General features: G+C 41.3%; 2 protein-coding genes across 3 annotated transcripts in view; one reads left to right on the forward strand and one right to left on the reverse strand.

The window, feature by feature from the left end:
• krt222 (keratin 222) overlaps nt 1-3,029 on the forward strand; it is a 31,279-nt gene extending 28,250 nt beyond the window's left edge. For both annotated transcript variants that reach the window (XM_080880932.1, XM_080880931.1), the window contains one exon: nt 183-3,029. In XM_080880932.1, coding sequence (XP_080737058.1) covers nt 183-396 — 214 coding nt within the window. In that variant the 3' untranslated portion in view covers nt 397-3,029. The remainder of the gene's footprint in view (nt 1-182) is intronic.
• Nucleotides 3,030-3,302: 273 nt separating this feature from the next.
• On the reverse strand, nt 3,303-19,690 carry LOC308395276 (tensin-4-like). The gene is made up of 12 exons (XM_080880066.1): nt 19,636-19,690; nt 17,202-17,455; nt 14,676-15,012; nt 12,171-12,568; nt 10,917-11,048; nt 8,945-9,037; nt 8,384-8,461; nt 6,481-6,543; nt 4,622-4,793; nt 4,446-4,514; nt 4,305-4,334; nt 3,303-3,926 (listed from the first exon to the last, which is right to left on the reverse strand). Exons 2-12 carry the CDS (start codon nt 17,422-17,424, stop codon nt 3,794-3,796), a joined length of 1,728 nt encoding a protein of 575 aa, XP_080736192.1. The 5' UTR covers nt 17,425-17,455; nt 19,636-19,690; the 3' UTR covers nt 3,303-3,793.
• Nucleotides 19,691-20,228: the final 538 nt, after the last annotated feature.

The raw sequence follows: 20,228 nt of genomic DNA on the forward strand, positions 1-20,228 counted from the left end.
CAGCAAGGATGAGAATGAATGAATGACACTTAGATGAAAAGACAGATTTTCAAATTCAAAGAGAAGATGAGTCATTGTACAAACAAAAGAAACACAAAGAGCCCGATAACGTTTTTCACAGAATCTGTTTACAGTTTGCATATTCACCGTTTATTACCAACATCTCCAACGTCTCTCACCAGGACAGAGAAGATTGATAAGGTGATAAAGCAGTGGGAGGGCTCCTTCTTCAGGGGGAATCCCAAGCTGAGGAAGAAGTCCGTGTCGCTGCGCTTCGACCTGCACATGGCCGCGGCGGACGAGGGGTGCGCCCAAACTAAACAGGACAGCCTCCCCGACGTGGAGGTGCGTCTCATCATGAAGAGATCCCGCAGCATCCCGACCATCACGCAGTAACTCGGTCACCGTTGGGCCCGAGCTGACACTGGTTTGCGGTAACAGAAATAACATTTGTGCCACGACGGTGGGCACGTTACCACCCGTCACCATCGTGCTTAATCTGAATTTTAGCTGATGAGCTCCCATCAGATCTCATCTTTGACAGGACGATCATTAACCATCAGGCTTTTGTGGTGACCATTTTTATAGTGTCAGAAAGACTTACAGTCATTACTTCACAGAGGATAAGTATTTAATATGTAAAACATATTTCTGCGTCATCATTTTAGATGAAGAAAAGCTGTCTTTGAACACTTTGTTTCAGTTAGGTTTCACTGGATTAAAGACATCATAACAATGACTCTGCTTAACTACAGCATTTAACCCTGATTAGCACCTGGTACAGGAAGCTGAGAGCACAGGTAGACTTGGATGGATGGAGACACAGCACTAAGAGCTGCTGTGAACTACCTAAGAGTGGATTTTCATGTTTTGGTAGATTTTCTGTGAGGGGCTGTATGAAAATTACAAAGTTTTGTTTTTTATTTGTTTTTTTGTAGGAATGACATATAAAATTTGTCAATGTCGCAGAATCGTTCAACTCCAGTCTGCATCTCAGAGCAGAGCAAAACATGTGTAAAAACATCAATAAATAGATCAGAATTGGAAAATTGATGGAAGAATTTGGGAAATTTTCCCTTTTGATATGTGCATCGGTGACCACGTGAAAGTTATTTTCCCATCAGATCATTAGCATTTAATTTAGAAGACAGTGTTAGTCTTTAATCCTTCCACCGTGAGGTTTCTGCACTGGGAGAAAATTTTATCTGTTAAAAAGTGCAATTCGCACCATTTTTCAAAAAAACGTACACACTGACCAAAGAAGCCGCCTGATATTATTCTAACTGAAATAAAAATGCAATCAAAGTGTAATTTAAATAGCACTTTTAAAATAGAGTTTACAAAGTGCAAAAGAAAAAATCTGAGAAGGAAAACTTCTACTGAAAGTCACATGATGGACGAAAGAATCACTGTGATGGCTTTCAAATGTTTCTCCTGCATTAGGTACCAATTCGTTTAACCTGTGGCCTAATCAGATTTTTAGGAGGGCCATCTGAGAGCTAAACCTACGTCTATTAACCAGCTGATATTCGTTAACACTGGATGGTTAGTAGATGGACATCCAGTCCCATCAGGTAACCTTTGACCGTGCAGCACACTTGAAAAAAACAGAAGTTGACCCAAAGGAAGACCAAATGAACAGCCCAGTTCTTTATGGGCAGCCCCAAAGTGCTTTTCAGTTATTCTGTGTAAAAAAATGGATGCGTTAGAGGCAGTACTGAGCAGGAAGTGCAGGTGATCAGGTGAGAAATCAAAAGGTAGCGAATAAAACAGCGACAGGAAAAATATAAAAAGAATAAAAAACCCACAAATCAAAATTAATAACAAATACTAATGATGAATTTAAAAAATGAGTTTAAAAAATAATAAGAGATCATCAAATAGAACCGATTTAACAATTGTTGGACATATCAGACGGGTCCAGACTGTGGGGGGGGAAAAACAGAAAGACCAGGTCACCTTTGGGTTTCAGGTGAGAGGAGTCTGTAGTGAGGATGACTCTGAGGTGAAAGAGAAACAGAACAGATGGAAACAGAATGTTTGGGATTCCAGCACTGAGACGGGGGGTTAAAAAAGCTTGTTTGCAAATAGACAAATGTGCCACGATTCAAGAGGTCATCCTGAAAGGCGGAGTCCTGCTCAGATCACAGATTAATTTTTAAAAATTAATTAAAAAATGTAAAAAGAAAAAAAAAGGTTGATGGAAAAATCATTCTAACTAATCTAATAGATCTATATACATTTTTAAATGACATCCTTTATTTATCCCAATAAAAGACTGTAACATCTCTTTTTCAAAACAGCAGCAGATAGTTCAAACAAGTTCACGCAACTACAGATCATGCACAATAACAGGTCACATTTCAGTGCAACTTACTTCAATTTCCACATTATAACCATCTCTGACGATTTCAGGTACATATAACATCAAATATGTAGATGAGTGTCTTAAACTTTGCTTTTAAAGTAAAGCCTTGCTCCGTGTCCGCTAATTTTCATACAGTCCCTTCCTGCTTTGCACTGCAGACACTCACAGCACTGAAAGAAGAGTTTCTTTTACTCTGAGGGTCTTTTGTCATTGCGGTTAATCCTCTGTGTGGGGATTTAAAAAGAATACAATAATATATATTGCTATGGCGTTATTGTGTGATACTCACTGTGAACCAAACAGCAGTGAGAATTTAGATTCCCCGTCTTAACCAGAGGAGGGCAGTGTTTGTAAATAGTTACCACTGCAGAGTGTTCTCAGTGCTCCACTCGGTCCTGTAACACGTCCTGTTGCACCTTAGACTCAAGTTTTTATGCTATCTTTTGAGTTGGCACCAAAGATAAATATATATATATATATATATAAAAGAAGCGGACCGCTGAGCTTTGCATTTGGGTCCCTTAAGATATGTTGAGAATATTTAAAAAAATTACCTATGCAGTTCTGTACTTGGTTTTGCTTTGCTTCAGGAAGCACACTCTTCATTTGAATGAAGCATTATGCTTTTATCTAAAGATTTATCATTTCAAATAAAACACAGAAATATGTGCAGACTGTTGTGTTTTCTGTCACGTCCAAAATAAAGCTTCTTCTTCTTTATTATTTTCACACACACTATTAACATATGAATAGTTAAAAATGTTTATTTTCCATCATGAAAAACAAAAATAAAAATCCACGAATATACAGAGAATAAAGTTTTTACAGTGCATTGCAGTGTAATAAATACATTCAGGGGTAGCTGCAGAATTTGAAATGAACTGACCTACCAGGGTTCATTTGTTTCTCTTCAAGTCTTTTCACCTTCAAACTTTTAATTACCACATCACTATATTTCAATGCATCAGATAATGCACGTTCACCTCTCAGGGAAAAGGGCTCCTGTTCTTATGAAGACATAGCGTGCCGCTTTCTCACATCTACAACTGTTCTCTCAGCAGTCTTAAAAGAAATAGTTGGCTTTGTTTTACTGCTTTTACAAGCTGATTGGATGATATTCAAACTATGGCGCCTCATTCATTTACAATCATGTTATAGGTGCAGTCCACTATATCCTAATTTTTGCCATAATCACTCATATATCTTTTAATATGATTTTTATTATCTGATCAAACACCGGAACCTAAATCAGGTTTTCCTTGCAATTCAGCAGAAACACAAACTTGTCCAGTTTTCTCCAAAGCAGTAGCGACACTTCCTGTAACCACCATACTGGACAGGTTATTTGTAGAAGAGCACAGTGTTAAACAGAAAGTGTAAGCAGGAGTCTTGAAGATGTATCACGCCGTCTCTGGGTTTGCATGTTTATGGCTTGGATACAGCTGCCTGAATCACCTTGATGACTTCGCTGCAGGGCTGCAGGGTGTCATATTCTGCAAATACGTGACAAACATTCTCCATACCGGCTTCAATGCCCTTTGCCACAAAGCCAAACAACCTGTCGGCACAAAGAAACATGAGTCAGATTAATCTGCACCCCAAGAAGAAGATATTTTTCAAAGGGACCTCTTCTGCTTTTCATTATTTACTGTCAAATATATTGTTCTCAGTAGTATTCATAGAAGCCCCACCCACATCCTATTCAAACAATTGATTTATGAGGGGCAGCCAATAAGAAAAAAGCTGGCTTAAAAGGGAGGAGCTGACTGAAACACCTTATTTCAGAAAGAGGATGAGCTGAGTTCCTGCACCAAGACACAGTGTAAGATAAAGAAGGATTATTTTGAGCTGCTGCTGATGCAAAGCTACACTAATACAGCTAAAATGTGTAAATGAACAGAACAGGTCCCCTGTTTAGACTTGAAGTTCAGATTACCTTGCACCAAAACTTGAACCTCTTGTCCACCTGTGAGTATAAGACAGACAAATGTTCAGATTAGAAATGAAACACGTTGATGACCACCAGTGGAGATGATCTCTGACGTCTGCGCTCGCAGCTCATGTCGTGCATACTCACACTCGATTGTCTGGATCTTCACCACCGTAGCTCAGCATGTGTGCAGGGTAATGGCGCCTGAAGAAGAGCCTGCAAGAAACGATGAGTCTTGACCCAGTGTCACACACAGACCACACCTAAACAGCACGGCAGCACATAAAATCTCAGCAACACGTTGATTTCATGTGTTTTCTTACTTCCTGTTGATGTCTGTGAGAGTGACACCCTTCAGAGACACTTTCATGTTCACTATGGTTGGTGTGAAGGAACCCGGAGCCTTCTTGAGTGTTGAGGACACCGCCCTTTGCACTGCACAGGGGCCTGTCAGCATCTCAGTGGGGATGGCGTTAAGGTAGACAAAGTTGGAGGCTGTTGACAAGACAAACAAACACACTTGTTAAACACAGAGATGAGGGGTTGTTTCGATTCTGCCACTGGGAGACTTTAAGTACAGAAGGGAGTGTTGTCAGAAAGTAAGAAGCGCTGAGGAATGTCCTCAGACTCCCCATGTTTGTGTGTTAATAAAGGAGACGAGAAAACAATGTGTACTATCATTTATTTCTTCTTCTTTTATTAGTTGATTCTTTGTGATATCTTTGCAGTTGTTGTTTTAGGTTTTTTGTTTCTTTGTATTTCATTTGCACTATAATGACAAGTTTTGATTTATCAAATAACTTTTATGCAGAAGAGGAGTAAGCTCCACAAAGAAGGAAACTGACCAGGACGTTTGACCCAGGAACCTTCCTGCTGCAGGACTGTGCACCACTTTTACAAAATATTTTGTGTTTCAGTCCCTACTTCCTTTTTGCTTTGAAGTAATAAAAATATTCTTGTGATCCAGTTTCTGTAAAATGAAAGTTTGTCTTGTTGCTTTGGATGATTATATATTTTCACTTCGTTTATTTATTTTTCTGTTGAGAAATCTCTCAGTATTTCACCGAAGTAAATAAAATTTTGGGATACTTTGTCCTCCATTTATCTGTGTCGAAACAAAGATGGCTGCCTGCCTGGTTGAGTGGACTTGAGCCAAAACAGCTGGAATGTTTCAAAGCCTGAACATTTTTCTCCCACTTAGTGAAAGGAGACTTTGAGGAATGTGGAAAAGCCTTCAGGACGACGCTAAGTGTTTTTAATAATATCCTGAGTTTTTCAGACTTTAAAAGAAAAGTTCGGTCTTTGAACTCTCACTGATGAAGCAACACGTGGCTGTGGCGTGAAATCAGCAGCATCTCTAACGCCGTAGCTCTTTACCGAGAAGAGGTATTATTACCACCTGTGAGAGGCTTCACGGCTGTGGCAAGTCAAACTGCCTGACAGTCAGTCACGCTGTTTGCTCAGGAAGTCAATGCACATGAAAACAGGGGAGCAGGTAAAAGCAACACTTTATATTCTGCAGATAAAAGCGATGTGCAAACCCTCAAACCAGGCTTTCGATGTTCGTGAGCAAACCTCAGATAACAAGTCGGTGGGACACGGTAATATCAGCATTTCCTGCTTGGCTGCAGAGCAGAACAGTAGTGTTTATAACCGCAGGACAGGAAAAGGTTGAATGCAAGGGGGTTAATTGTTGTTGGTTTCTTAACTCTTCTTAACTCTATCATAACTCTGTTGGTCAGACTCCTGTTACTGCTTATTTTAGAGTTTAATTTGTTGGAGTTTAACTCTGACCCTGGCTGTGCTGAAGCACAGGTACAGCTTTGTGGCGAACAGAAGGAAACCTGCAGCTGCGCTATATTAGGTCACACTAACCTGTGTTTCCATTAGCTTAATTTTAAATTAAGCCCGTCCTAGTTTTTGGAGTGTTGGTGCAAAATTATGTATTTAATCATATCTTAAATCATAACTTATCATCAGTGTTTGCTGCTTAGAAAAGGTCCACTTTTTAATACCTTTAATATTGTGATCTGACAGAAAATGTCCAGTTTGTCTTTATTTTGGCAAAGGCAAAGAAGTCTTCCCCAAATCCTGGACACTGGACCAGGCCAGGTCCTGTACAGGCCATACTACTTATCTAAAAATGCCCAAACAGAGTTGTTGGGGCGTTACATGGACTCACCTATTTTGTTGTCGTCCTCTGAAGGTGCTCTCTCTTTTGCTCTCTCCTCTGCTGATCTCAGGTCTGTGTAGACAGATAAGATTTGAGTTTTTTATTTGAATTTGAGGGGCTTTACTGGCACAACAGTAACACCAAATGACTTAGAAATGACACTTTCAGTTGATTCAACATTAATGTTTTTTCCAGTGTTCGTGGTGTCTGTCCCTGATGTTGGGGGCGTGTTTGTCAATACTGAGCAGCAAGTTGTCCCTGTTCTTCTTCTGCTGGGAATATTTCTGCTTTTTTTTTTTTTTTTTTTTTTTAATGTGGCATTAAAGCACAATAGAACTTGTTCAAGTAAAGATCTGTTTTAGTGTCATGTTTCAGTTTTCTGCTCATTGCCAGTACATTAGCAGACTCTTGGAAACACCCCTGGTTTCCCTGCATTACTGTTTCTTCCTTTTTTCAGTTGCCAGCTTGTGGTCGCTGGAGCCGCACTCAGTTAGGATCTGTTCCTGCTTTTTGTCTCTGACGTGAGAAAGATAACCCGACAATCCATAATTTGAAGAAACATTCTCATTTAGTTTGGCTTTTATCTTCTTTCCAAAATAGTTTTAGTTGTTAGAATTTGGTTTGGAAAGTAGCCCTACTGTGAGAAAGGCCAAGCATCTGAGTGAGGACACCTTCCTACCTCGTTATATCTTTGACACAGACAGAAAAACACAATCGACTATATCTAAGGGATGGTCATGACCTCAGTGATGCCACTCATTGGTTTGTGTCCATCATTTTGATTGGTCGAAAGGGTAATTTTGGTTGTCAGCACCACATAAGAAGTGTGGCTTGGAGCTGACTGAGGACATTGCTCACTCATTGACTTGCATCTTGTGATTGACAGGTTATTAGCCAATAAGTATATCCTGGAGAACCCTCCTTTGTGACTGATGATGATCATGATTTACAAAATGAACTAAATATTTTATTCAGTATTACCTGAAACTACAGGTTGAGCCCGACTGCAGCTGGTCTAAAACGCTGCAGCACAGTTACTAAGTCAGTTTCTGAATTGTCTTTAAGATTTTATTGTTTGTTTTTAAGGCATTGCAGGAATTAGCGGCTTCATACCTTTTCTGATCTTTTGAACCAGTACACTTCTTCAAAGTCACTGAGGTCTGCAGAACAAACTCCTGGCTTTCCTGAGGTCCAGATTAAAGCACAGAGGCGATCAGGCCTTGGCTTAAAAAGCTTAATTCCCAGCAGTTCTTTTTAACCCTTTCCTAAAAGCTCAGACTCGATCACTGTTAAGTTCAGCTCGAGCTAATATGACTGAAATTAAGCCTTCATTCAAAAATATCTTTATATAGTATGAATGGTTGTCTACAGCTGCTTTTGTCTCCAGATAGTTCAGTCTCTCTCACATAGTCTCTTTCTGCAGCACACAGCAGGTATCTGTCACTCTCAGGGCCCAGCAGTTGTCCTTTGCAGTCGATTCATTATATTGAAGGAAATATGTTAAAGGCCCCTTTAGAAATACACTTTAAAACAAAAAGTCAAACTCCATTATTTTAATGTTTATGAACCAATATTGTTTGCAAACTTTGGAAAGGATGCAGGTTTAAGGCAATCTGATAGTTTTCAAACATGAAGATTACTTTTATTATTTATTCTTTATTAAGTCTCAGCACTAAAAAAGTTAAGTGCTGGTCTCCTGCAGGTTTTAGATCTCACCCTGGGTCAACACACCTGAATCAAATGATTAGTTCGTTACCAGGCCTCTGGAGAACGTCAAGACATGTTGAGGAGGTCATTTGAATCAGCTGTGTTGGAACAAGGATACATCTAAAACCTGCAGGACACCGGCCCTCAAGGCCTGGAGTTGCCTACTCCTGGTGTGTGTGTGCAGTAATAACAAAGGCTCAGTTACCGTGGCAGTAGAGGCATAATCTGCAGGGTAAGGCGTACGCAGAAATGGTGTGCTGGTACACCATGGCAGAGAGACTACCTGCAAAGACACAAAGCAAATCACAGCTCCAGCTGAGTACAGATAAGCAACTTTCTGATTGGCTATTTCAAGAACAATAAAATTTGAACTTTATCCTCAACACTTTGCCAGGTCTGAAGACAACCTACAGAGTTTTGTTATGACACAGAGACTCACTACAGTATAAATCCTTCTGCTGCTATGATGACTGTTTTTCCATATTTCAGTGACAACGTTACTGTAACGTTACATATCTGTGGCGACAGACATATCAGTACATGGCCATGGGTGTCTGATTACAAACCAGTGACCCACACTACTGATAAGAAAGGTTCTTTGGGTGTGAGAATACACACCCTTTGTACTAATGCTCAAGGGTAAGATCCATGGCACTCATGCCCACCCACATCCCAGGAGGCGAGAGATCTCTGAGTCAGAGCAGCACTCGCTTTTTAAACAGACGAGTGAATTCTCGGTGGGTATGAAACTGATAACTCGACTCACCAAAGTAGGGTTCCTGAGAAGAGCCTTTAATGCGCACGCCTTTGGCAGATGATTCAATGAGGAAGTGTCTGATAAGATCAGAGCTGCTTTCCCCTGTTTTGACAAAAGGACAAATGTCAGAGAATGAACAATATATGAAGGCAATGTGATAAAGAAGCACTGGAATAACCCTTTCCCACCAGTTTCTTCAAAAAAGAAGACACAGAACCACATAATTGCTCGTGTTGACGTCAGTGGCTGTGTGGCAGGGCACCGCAAGATGTTCATCAGCGATTGGCAAATGTAACCTACGAATTCTTTCACCTGGCTTCAGTAGCGCTGCTGCACAGGATTCCCAAACCTTTCGAAATGTGAGCTTGTTCTTAAAAGGCGCTGAAGCAGAGCTGCCTCTGCACAGCACTGAGACCACAATGATGGAAGAGAGGCATTAGTTACTAATGGCGCTGGATGGCAGTGATTTCTGAATGTGAGAGACGCAGGGTACATAAAGCTTTCAAAAAACATTATGTTGCTGCTGTAATAAGTAAAGTGCTGCCATTCATTCAGTGCGTTTTGCCTCCATACAGCCCAGATAAATTAGATTTAATAAATGTAGAGTTTTTCAGGTAGTTGTCTCCTGTCATTTGCTGTGATCAGGGAGTTAATTTACTTTAATTTAAAATTCATTCTGACTTACAAGGCCACCATAAACACATAAATGAGGCCATCAACAATCTGATGTTGTCGTCCTGTCCTATGTTTTTCCCCCTAAGGACTGACTAGTGCCGGTCTGTCGGTAAAATAGAGTCGCAGAGCTTTACAGCCTAATTTATTGGCCGTTCTCACGAGCAGTGCTGCGAGGTTTCAGGGCATGCACTCTCTTCTTTTGTTCCTCACTTTTTTGGGAGGCTAGGTGATTATCAGCATGCACATGATGCTGTCAGTCATGTGCATGGAAATTATAACAGAAAAGAATGACAAATATACTATTACAGTGTTGGATGCTCATCTTAAACTAGCAGAAGTTTTGTTCGGTAATCTCTGGGAGCGGAAAGCTCACATTGAGAGCAGATATTCATCCACCTGCTGTTTGAACCTGCTGTTTGAACCTTCTGTTTGTACGGAGCAACCAATCAGGTGAAAGTTCATTTAAAGGGAGAGGAGCTAAAATGATTCATTTATGACAAAGGGTAAACTGAGGGACTGCACTGAGACCAGAGTTAAGGATAGATTGGTGCTGTAAGCGAGCAGAACAGACAGCCTTTACATGTCTGTATGTGAAGGATTTATAACTTTAGCTTAGCTAAGGCAAACTGTTTGGTCTCACTGAGTTAATTAGTGCTTTTAGTTCCATTTTATAGCCTTACATTTTTGTGGCTGGTTTAAATAAAAGAGGCATTATTATATAATGTTCTGCTAAAGAAAACCATGCTAAATAGGAAAAACATGTTGCTAGATTGCCCGGGATGTAGGGATTAATTCGATGGATGGAGCCTGTCAGTGAAGTGGTCTCAGAGCTTGACCAACGCTCACATATCCCGCATTCCTGAAAGGGATGAAAACGTACAAATCTACAAACGAGGCAAGCCTCAAAATTGTTTCGTGAGTGAGGTCCTTTTTTCCCCTCACCGACTGCTTACAGTGCCGTAAACAGCTGGTTTTCTCTTGTGTTTATACAAGGTATACTGTGGTAGGAAAAAATGACAGCACTGCGTGCTAGCACGCCACAGATCGCTTGATGTCGTCAGCAGAGTTGGGTAAGGCATGCGCTGCAGGGCTCTGGTATAGACCAGAGCATTTATGTAAAATTAGAGATCTTTATACACCGTCTGTGTTATATATGAGTAACAACAACAGCAATACGCTACACTGTATTCATGCTTTGTGTGTGCAGTTGTGTTTTTTGTGGCTTTAAGATCTTCTGTTTCCTGGATCTGACTGATTTCTGCTTTTGAAACTGAGGTCAGGCCACTGCTCTTACTAGTGAGCTTACCTGGATAGGCAGCAGCAGTAAAGCTGGTGGGCGTTTGATCTACCTTCATGGCCAAACCAAAACTGCCTCTGTAGGAGGTGCTGTCTCTCACCACAAAGGTTCCTGCTTCCTTGTCTTTTACCAGAGCTTCAGCTAGAATAAATAAGACATCAAAAATGCTCAGAAAAATGCAACAACGTGTGTTTTATTACTCAAGAAAAACACTTATGGATCACTTTAGCTTGATGGCACAGTTTCAGAGTTTGAACAAAGCTTTCGAGAAGATTCCCATTGATGGAAAAGCACTGAATGTGTTTAACTTTGTGGTGAATGCTTTCATGCTGAATTGCATCAACATTTTGTACTTTAAGCAGGACTGTGAAATGAAATTGTTACTTTTGAGACCTCCTCAAACAAATCCACTGTGAATTTAGTGCTCAACGTGGCAAAGACTAAGGAACTGATCGTGGACTTCAGGAAGACCAGGAAACACTTGACCCCTGTTTCAATCCAGGGGGTCAGTGTTGACATTGTGGAGGACTATAAATACCTTGGAGTACACATTGACAATAAACTGGACTGGGCTAAAAACACCACAGCACTTTACAGGAAGGGCCAGAGTCGTCTCTATTTTTTGAGGCGACTGAGGTCCTTCAACATCTGCCAGAAAATGCTGAGGATTTTCTATGAGTCTGTGGTGGCCAGTGCGATCCTCTATGCTGTTGCATGCTGGGGGAGCAGGCTGAGGGTCGCAGATGCCAACAGACTTAATAAACTGATCCGTAAGGCCAGCAATGTTGTGGGGATGGAGCTGGACTCCCTCAAGGTGGTGTCGGAGAGGCGGATGCTGTCCAAGATAAAGACAATGTTGGATAACACCTCCCACCCACTCCATGACATGTTGGTCAGTCACAGGAGCTCGTTCAGTGAGAGACTGAGATTACCGAAAAGCACCACTGAACGACACAGGAAATCATTCCTGCCTGTAGCCATCTCCCTGTACAACGCATCCACTTAACACACTGTTTGCTGCTACAACTACACATGTTTCTTTTCCAAATATTTATTTATAAGTGACTTATGTATGTATGTATGTATGTATATATATGTATATATTGTACTATTCTTAGTTAGCATATTGTCTGTCTTGTCTTAATGTTGGTTTAAAATGGAGCACTGTAACAAAAAATAATTTCCCCCAGGGATCAATAAAGTATTCTGATTCTGATTCTGATTTACTGTAAGGTCTTCGTGTGATGCTTGCTTGGGTCTCACCTTCTGCTCTGCTGATGTGTGGACGGAACCAAAACTTTGACGTATCCATGACAAATTTCATCGATGGCTGGCTGCCGTTAAAACGGGCTTGAGAACTGGAATATGTTGGTTTTGACACAGGGTTCCTCTGGAGTAACTCGATCTGTGGTTCAGGGCTGTGCAGGTCCTGTTGAGGTGCACCGTTAACTAACAGTACGGGAATATCGGTCAGTGACCCTGAGACTGGGCCGTTCTGTGCTCTTCTGCTGTTCACTTCCTGTAAATGTCCTCGCTTTGTCTTCAAGGGCTTCTCCAGGCTTTGCCTGTTATTACATGGCTTCATTCTGGAATCGTCACTAAAGGAGCCGGGTAGCATGGACTCTGGAAAATCAGCATCTTCACCGGTTAAGGAGAGGTTACTATGAGGAAAGAAAAAGGAGGAAAAATAACGTTGGAAACACAAGGTTCTTTTGCAGTGAGACATTTTTTTAAAATTTTAATTCCCTGTAGAAGGATAACTATAATTAAAGGAACAAAGACTTTAATAAAAAACATGTTTTTTGTTTTTTGAATTTAAAAGTGTTTTTGTAATTATCCTGTGCAGAAGCAAACCTCTTCGAGAGGCTTACCTTACTTTGTGAATGAAAAGGTCTTCTTAATGATTAGCATGGTTAAATTGAGGTTCTAGTCACTTAAGCCTCTTTTCCATTATTACCTACTGGGCTTGACTAGGCACAGTTTTCACCTGTTACCAGGTACTTTTTTAGTACCTGCTTGGCCGGGGTTCCAAGCAATCCGAGCAGGTACTAAAATGTGACGTCATCGACTGCATGCCACCAATTGGCTGGTCAGTAGCATCACTCTACGAGTCATGAGAGTGTTTTGTTCACGGAAATCAAAACTGGCATTTTTGAAACCCGACAACTGGGAAATGGCAACAAAAAACAACTCTGTGATCCCCAAGTCTGACAAAAATCCACAGACCGAGCAGCAGGTTTATTCTTGTCCACCTTTGTTGTAGCGTTCGTGCTGCATATTAATTAAGTTGTGGGACGCTTGGACACGTTGGCATGACGAAGATCACGCGCATTTGGAGGTACTAAATTATAATGGAAAACCAGTCGATCCGAGTAGGTTTTACGGCACTACATTAAGGCACAAAGTGGTTTTAAACCAAAGTACAGCGCCGCTTAGTTCAAATGCAGTCAACAGCTCTTTAACACAATACATGTTTTTGGAAATGCAAGTCAGTTTTCTTCTTTTCTGTTGATTAAGTTATTTTCTTAATATTTCAAACTATTTCAGAACAAAAGAAATTACAGTGGGTAACTGGTTATCAAATGGTAAAAGCTAAAATAAAAGCAAAGAATTGTGTGTTAAATGTCTTTTGCCTTAGATATATGCAGACTGTGCTTGTGTATAGTGCCCTGCTAAATAAAAGCAGGAGACTGAGCCAAGAAAAACCATGAAAAGTCTTTTCTAGGTCTTCCTATTAAAAGTGTCACTAAGTTCTTCCTCATGGAAGACTGTCGTGGAGTCTTTACCTCTAATTATAATGCACCTTTAGACGACTGTTGCGATGTAAACTGGTGCTGCGGGTATAGAACAAATTGAACATAAGGTTGTGCAGTATTTTAGGCCTAGTGCAACCTGACCTATTTTTTTCTAGCTACAGTTTTGAGTTGCTCTATAAATACATGACAAACAGACACTCGTGAAGTACACATTAAACACTCATTGATTATAAAAGCGCACAGCGGTAAGGATAAACTTGAGGACTATGTGATTGTGCTTGTTCAAAATGTAGACTGCGGGTTGCAGGTTTCGTGATAAGAACTCAAGTGGGTGATTGAAATCATTTCTCACAGGAAATCAAAAGACAGAAATAACCAAAAATAAATAAAGATGAGTCACAATAAGTTGTAAGACCTGTTTTAGATCAGGGGAGAGATGCATGTCAGAAATTGTTTCATGTCAGAAATTTGGAGTACATGGACATAAATTGTCCTGATTTCATAGTAAATTCAGTAAAAATGTGAAACTAGTGTATTTCACTGGGAAGTACAGTTAGTTTCTGCATGTCCCCCCCCCCCCCCCCCCCCTTCCCTTTCTTTAAATAAGGAGAATCTCGACTTTGTGTTTAGAAATGAACCCTAACACTTGTGAAAGGATTGAGCATAATGCTGTGAAACTGTGTTAAAACTCATTCAGGCCTGCTTGAAGTTTGAGACTTGGAGTTGGAGTTTGGCTCTTACCTGTGATGGTTAAAGTTTGGAGTAAGACGCTTGGGAAAGCAATAATATCTGTGTGTGTGTGTGTTTGTGTGTGTGTGACCCTCGCCTACACACAGAATGGAACAGCTTTTAGTCACAATGTGAGCACTGCTCATCCAAGTCGATCAGGCCTTCTCTGCTCGTGTCGCCTCAAAATACTCACCATGTTTAAAGTGGATCAGTTTTCAAGACCAGAGAAGTGGACAGAATGGAAGACATTTGTATCATGATGGGATGTCTTACTGAGTTTTACCTGCCAAGGATGTAGCTGGTGTCCGAGCAGGTCGAGGTGGAGAGCAATGAGGCGGTGCTGTTTCTGTTGGAGTGTGACAGCCGCAGTGATCCTTGGCAAAAGTCATTCTTCGGTGAGGGGTTTCGCCTGGGTGCGCTGCCAAATGGCAGCGGGGGCAGAGAGGACGTTGGGGAGCTGGAGAAAACCAGCGTCCCTTGGGGACTGCATCTGAGGCCGTTGTGTGTGGGGATGGGTATACTCGGGGACACCGAGGGGACCACTGTGGGTGATGAAATGGTTGAACAGCCTCTAGGAATGAGCACAACTTCAGAGAAATCTTCATCTGAGCAAGAGGCATCTGTGGGTGGAAGGGTGAGATGTTAGTATTGGGAGGGAGGGAGTTTATTCTGGTGAGGAAAAAACAGTGTTGGTTTGGTTTATATCAGCAGAACTGGCTTGGTGTGTATGTAAGGACACCGTTGCCAGGTATTTTTGTCATGCAGGTACCTGCTTGCACAGAGTGTTCTTTGAGTTGCACATTTGTACTGTTGCTAGAACATTAGATCGCCTAGAGGAGCCTCAGCCACTTCTTGATTCGTCAGGATCAAGGTGGTGATCGGCACAATTTACGCCCTTAAGAAAATGCCATAGCATGTGGTGTCTGTATATGCCAGACGAGCGGCTTCTGCAACCAGAGTTGCATAATTATGACTAATGTTCATGCAGAAAGAGCGAAATCTGCCTGAATATGGAGATATTTCTCCACACTGCTGCTTGATTTCCTTTAAACTTATTCACCTTTTCAGAACACGTGACAGTTTCATAAACACACGACCAAACTTCTCTGAAGAAAAGATCAGAAACAGGAAACCCATTTATTTTTACACATATGTATGTATGCTTTGACTCTTGCGCACACTTTCTGATGAAAGCAGGACTGAATGAGGCACCGTTGTTCCACCCCGGTGCGTGACTGCTCGCTGAGCCTTTTCAGTCTGTAGCTGTAACACATGCAGGGTGTGGTACAAGTCTGGGCAATAATCCCAGGACAGACAAAGTGGTGCAATTACAACATGATTAAAAATATTAAAACTATCTCAGAAAGGGTGGGTAAATTTCCAGAGCCCAAGGCTATCTGTACTATTTGTTTACAAGGGTGGCTATGGTTTTACTGTGCTCTGTGTCACACCTCTGAAAGCTGGGAGCTTTCAAGAGTTAGACTGAAGCATAACAAAGGGCTAAACAGGCCCTTTGTACATGTTATATCTGGTCCACATATCACTCTAAATTGTAAGTAAATTTAACTTTTCTACAATAGTATATTTAGGTAAATGATCAGAAAGCAGATTTAACATGTAGGTACCAAATGTGTAGGCAACATTAAGTTGCTTTGGTTTATTGCTGAAAGTGTGATAACATAATGGGTGAAACATGATGACAAGTTTTCCCAGCACACTGCCTGTAACCAGGTTCCAACAGGGTCAAGGGGAGTAATTTTAAGAGAGATGAGAAACTGATGACTTCTTTACCAACAAGCAATGTTTTTACACGCTTGAATCCACAGCAGCAGAGAAAATAGCTTTGAAAAAGTTGCTGAACTGATTTTAAGAGACATGCAACCAAAGCAATATTTAATCTTGCTTATGACCACTCTGCATGAAGTGTCTGAGTTTGAAGTGTCTTTGAAATTGTCTTATTACTGTTTGGACTAATGAAATAGCTTTAAACCCTCTTTAAACCCTGGGGCGATCGTGGCTCAAGAGTTGGGAGGTCGCCTTGTAATCGGAAGGTTGCCGGTTCGAGCCCTGGCTTGGACAGTCTCGGTCGTTGTGTCCTTGGGCAAGACACTTCACCCGTTGCCTACTGGTGGTGGTCAGAGGGCCCGGTGGCGCCAGTGTCCGGCAGCCTCGCCTCTGTCAGTGCGCCCCAGGGTGGCTGTGGCTACAATGTAGCTCCATCACCAGTGTGTGAATGTGTGTGTGTGAATGGGTGGATGACTGGATATGTAAAGCGCTTTGGGGTCCTTAGGGACTAGTAAAGCGCTATATAAATACAGGCCATTTTTATCTCTTCCCTGTCAACTTAAGGAGGACCTAGCATACTGGTCCTTATATTTTGCCATATATATATATATAACTGTCAGAATCGTGAAGGCCTGAATCAAATATGGCGTTTTAATCTAGTCAGGTTAGTGTTTGTGACCTCAGTAAGCTCCACCCTTCGCAGGGTGCTGCTATATTTCTGCTGGTGCATGGTTTCAAAATGAATATTATATCGCTTGAAAAAACCGGAGAAGTGGCTTTGAGGTCAATTAGATGTAGATTTTCTGTGAAACTGCACTTGGCAATTTTAGGCTTTTATACGTAACTGATTTCAGAGCAATAAAGTTGCTATATGGTACCCGTTAACCACACAATTTTTCAAGTTCAGTTTCCCACACAGCAAGCAAGTTTTGACTGTCTCTCGTTTGAGTTTGATGCATCTGCAATAAAGTGATGTGAGGTTGAATTGGGTAGAGCAAGAGAAGTGTTTACAGTCTTACTGTACCTGCAGGGGGGCTGAGACATGTGGGACTTTTGCTGCATTCGATGGGTTCAAATGTGGGATCCAGTTCCAAGATTAACTGGTTGAGATTTTCCAGAGAAATGTCGAGATCAGGATCATCATGGTGGGTGACTGTCTCTTGTGACGGTTCCAAGCAAATAGTTTGGCCCACTCTGAGAACATGACTGGGTATCGTGTGTGCCAAGCCTTTAACTGTAGGCATCATGTTAGGGGAGCTCAGAGTCTTCTGTGCGTGCCTGCCAAAGGCCAGAGAGAGACAATGGAGAGAGATCGGTTATTCTGTCATGAATGAAATGAAAGCCTTGCCATTGTTGTTTTTGTATAACAGACGCATCAAAAGGTCTTTTCCCCCCCGATACTGTGCACCACACATGGGTACCCATCCTGAGTTTTTCAGTGTTGCTTTTGGAGAAAGTAGCAAAGTAGCAATTGCATTTTTAACAGAAGGTTCCAAAAGCTGTGCAACTTGTTGCCCTATGCTGACATTAGCAATACAGAAAGACTGGAAACGGTGGAGAAAAAGGACCCTGTGAATGTGTATAAGGACATCTGGAGTTGAAAAGGCCTTTGAAAAGGGAGTGTTGGTGCAGACTCAGAAGCTTTTGAAGGCTAAAGGCAGAATAGGTGGGAACAGACACAACAGACACTGCTCAGTTTGAGAACAGAGGGAGGAGTACGATTTCCATCCTGCTATTGATACCGGTGGCATTTATGAAACAAAGACCTGGGTTCTCGTGGACCCTAAAGTCTTAAAGTATTGAATTCAGTATTCTAAAAACAAGTCTTATGTGTAGCCTTTGAGAAATAATTGATCGCACGTCAGCTGAGATGAGCTTCGGGCACTCTTGGACCCCGAATTGGACGAGTGGAAAATGAAAATGGAGCCAACAGTAGTCATATTTTGAGATTTCTAGGAATGACTTGGAGAAGTGCAAAACCAGCAACATGGATTTAACCAAGGCATGGCTGAAACTGGTTCCAGGCATAGTTCATGTTGTGCAGAAAGTGATGTAAACTTGGCACGAATTCAAGCTGGATCTGGATTCAACTCAAGGTGGACTCGTAAATTTCTACATGTTATCCAGAACCAACAAGTTAGCCTGCATACATTAGTACAGTTTGTTGGGGATGTTTTGTTTTATGGTTTTGTCATTTGGGGTCTAGCCAAATGACCTCCCAGCCTAGCAGAAGTTAAGAAAAAAACAATAAAGAGCCTGCTATATGCCACACTTCTCTGTGTTTCCAGTAATGACACTTTGATTTCCATAGAGGTGCAGCACTTTAGGAGGATAAACCTACAATAAGGGCAAAAATGCTCAGAAACTGTTGGGCTTTCAGAGAGCTAGAGGTCCAGTGAACCAGAAAAATTAAATAACCTGGAGTGACTGCTTTATCTTCAGCTGTGGTCCTAAATTCCTTTAAAATGACTTCGAAGCCTAAGTTGCTTTCAGCTTCAGGAACTCTGCAGAAAGCTAAACCTGAACATTTGTTGGGCATCTGTGGCGGGTTGTCCACATCAGCGTGGACTACAGTGACGGCTAATCTGAAAAAGTTGTTGTTGCTGTAAAAAATAAACAGTGTGCGTCCTAGAGTGCAGCACCCAGTATGAGTCAGTACTTCTTACAGACCGCGCCGTGCAACATGTTTCTCAATCGTTATTATAACAGCACGTGGTGAATAATGACTCGAGCTGAGTAAATGCCATGTTTCACTGCTGACATCAGCATGAATAGCTGCTCACGCAGGGCTGCGTAATATGGTAAATGGCCTGTATTTGTATTAGTCCCTAAGGACCCCAAAGCGCTTTACACATCCAGTCATCCACCCATTCACACACACATTCACACACTGGTGATGGCAAGCTACATTGTAGCCACATCCGCCCTGGGGCGCACTGACTAATATGTGGGAGGATTGGCTCATCTGTCTCCCTCTTTTAAACTTTAGACAAGGTGTGGTGCTCAGTGAGTCACTCAGGTAAGTGGCTGTTACCATGGCAACTCTAATGTTTTCCTAAAACAGGAAAAGCTTGTAAGGAGTGAGATGTGCATTGTGGAAAGAATTTCCATTTCTTTTCAAGGGAAATTCATATTATTAACAACATTTTCAGCTCATGAAGAACACACACTGAGCATCACAAAGGTCCAACTTAGTCTGTGAAACAGTGCATGAAATACACTACAGCTCATATAGCAGCTGGATACGTTTTTTTAAATCTCAGAAAATAAGAGCATAATATTGCGATTATTTGGTTTCATGTAGTGTCCCTGCCATGTCGCGCTATAATAAACACTTAAGTCTGCATTCGTAATTAACAGGAAGGAACTTAAAATGAGGACCTGCTGCTGTTAGTTGCAAACCTTTGCTGCAGATGATATCCTGTTTATTGTTACAAGTAACAAAAAAGTCCTCTTACCTTGCTATCTTCTGATCAGTATCCTTGCCGTGATGCTGCTTACCGTCTGACTCTGCAGTGTGTTGCACTCAAAGTGTTGGATGCTTTTATTAATCAAATCCCAACCCTCTTCCCAGTGAGCCTATCAGCAGCAAGGATCACGACTCCCTGCCGCTCCAGGTGATGATGTCATACCAGCACTAATTTTTATGGATGGATTTTTTTTTTCACTCGTGTTTCTTTGAAACAGACACCCTATTAAACTCAGTGAGTCTTTTTTTTTTTTTTTTTTTTGTAATTTTGTAATTTTGTCAATAAAATGCAGAGTTACTCTTGGTGAGGAGATGCCAGCATTAATATAGAGCTTAACAAATTGTTCAGATCAAAGGACGTTATGGACATTTCAAAAGTTTTACATGTGAGGGCTTGATGTAGCCCTGCAACAGACTGGTGACCTGTCCCAGGTGTGCCCTGCTCTTCCCCTATAACAGCTGGTGTATAGTTAATAATATATTGCTCCACTATTACCCAAGACTGCTTTAACTATTAAATGAATACAGTCAGAATGTGTGTTGCATTAAACACACCCCTTTATCTGTGAGTACACACTGATA

The sequence above is a fragment of the Rhamphochromis sp. 'chilingali' genome, assembly GCF_963969265.1.
Source record: "Rhamphochromis sp. 'chilingali' genome assembly, chromosome: 4".
Lineage (NCBI taxonomy): Eukaryota > Metazoa > Chordata > Actinopteri > Cichliformes > Cichlidae > Rhamphochromis > Rhamphochromis sp. 'chilingali'.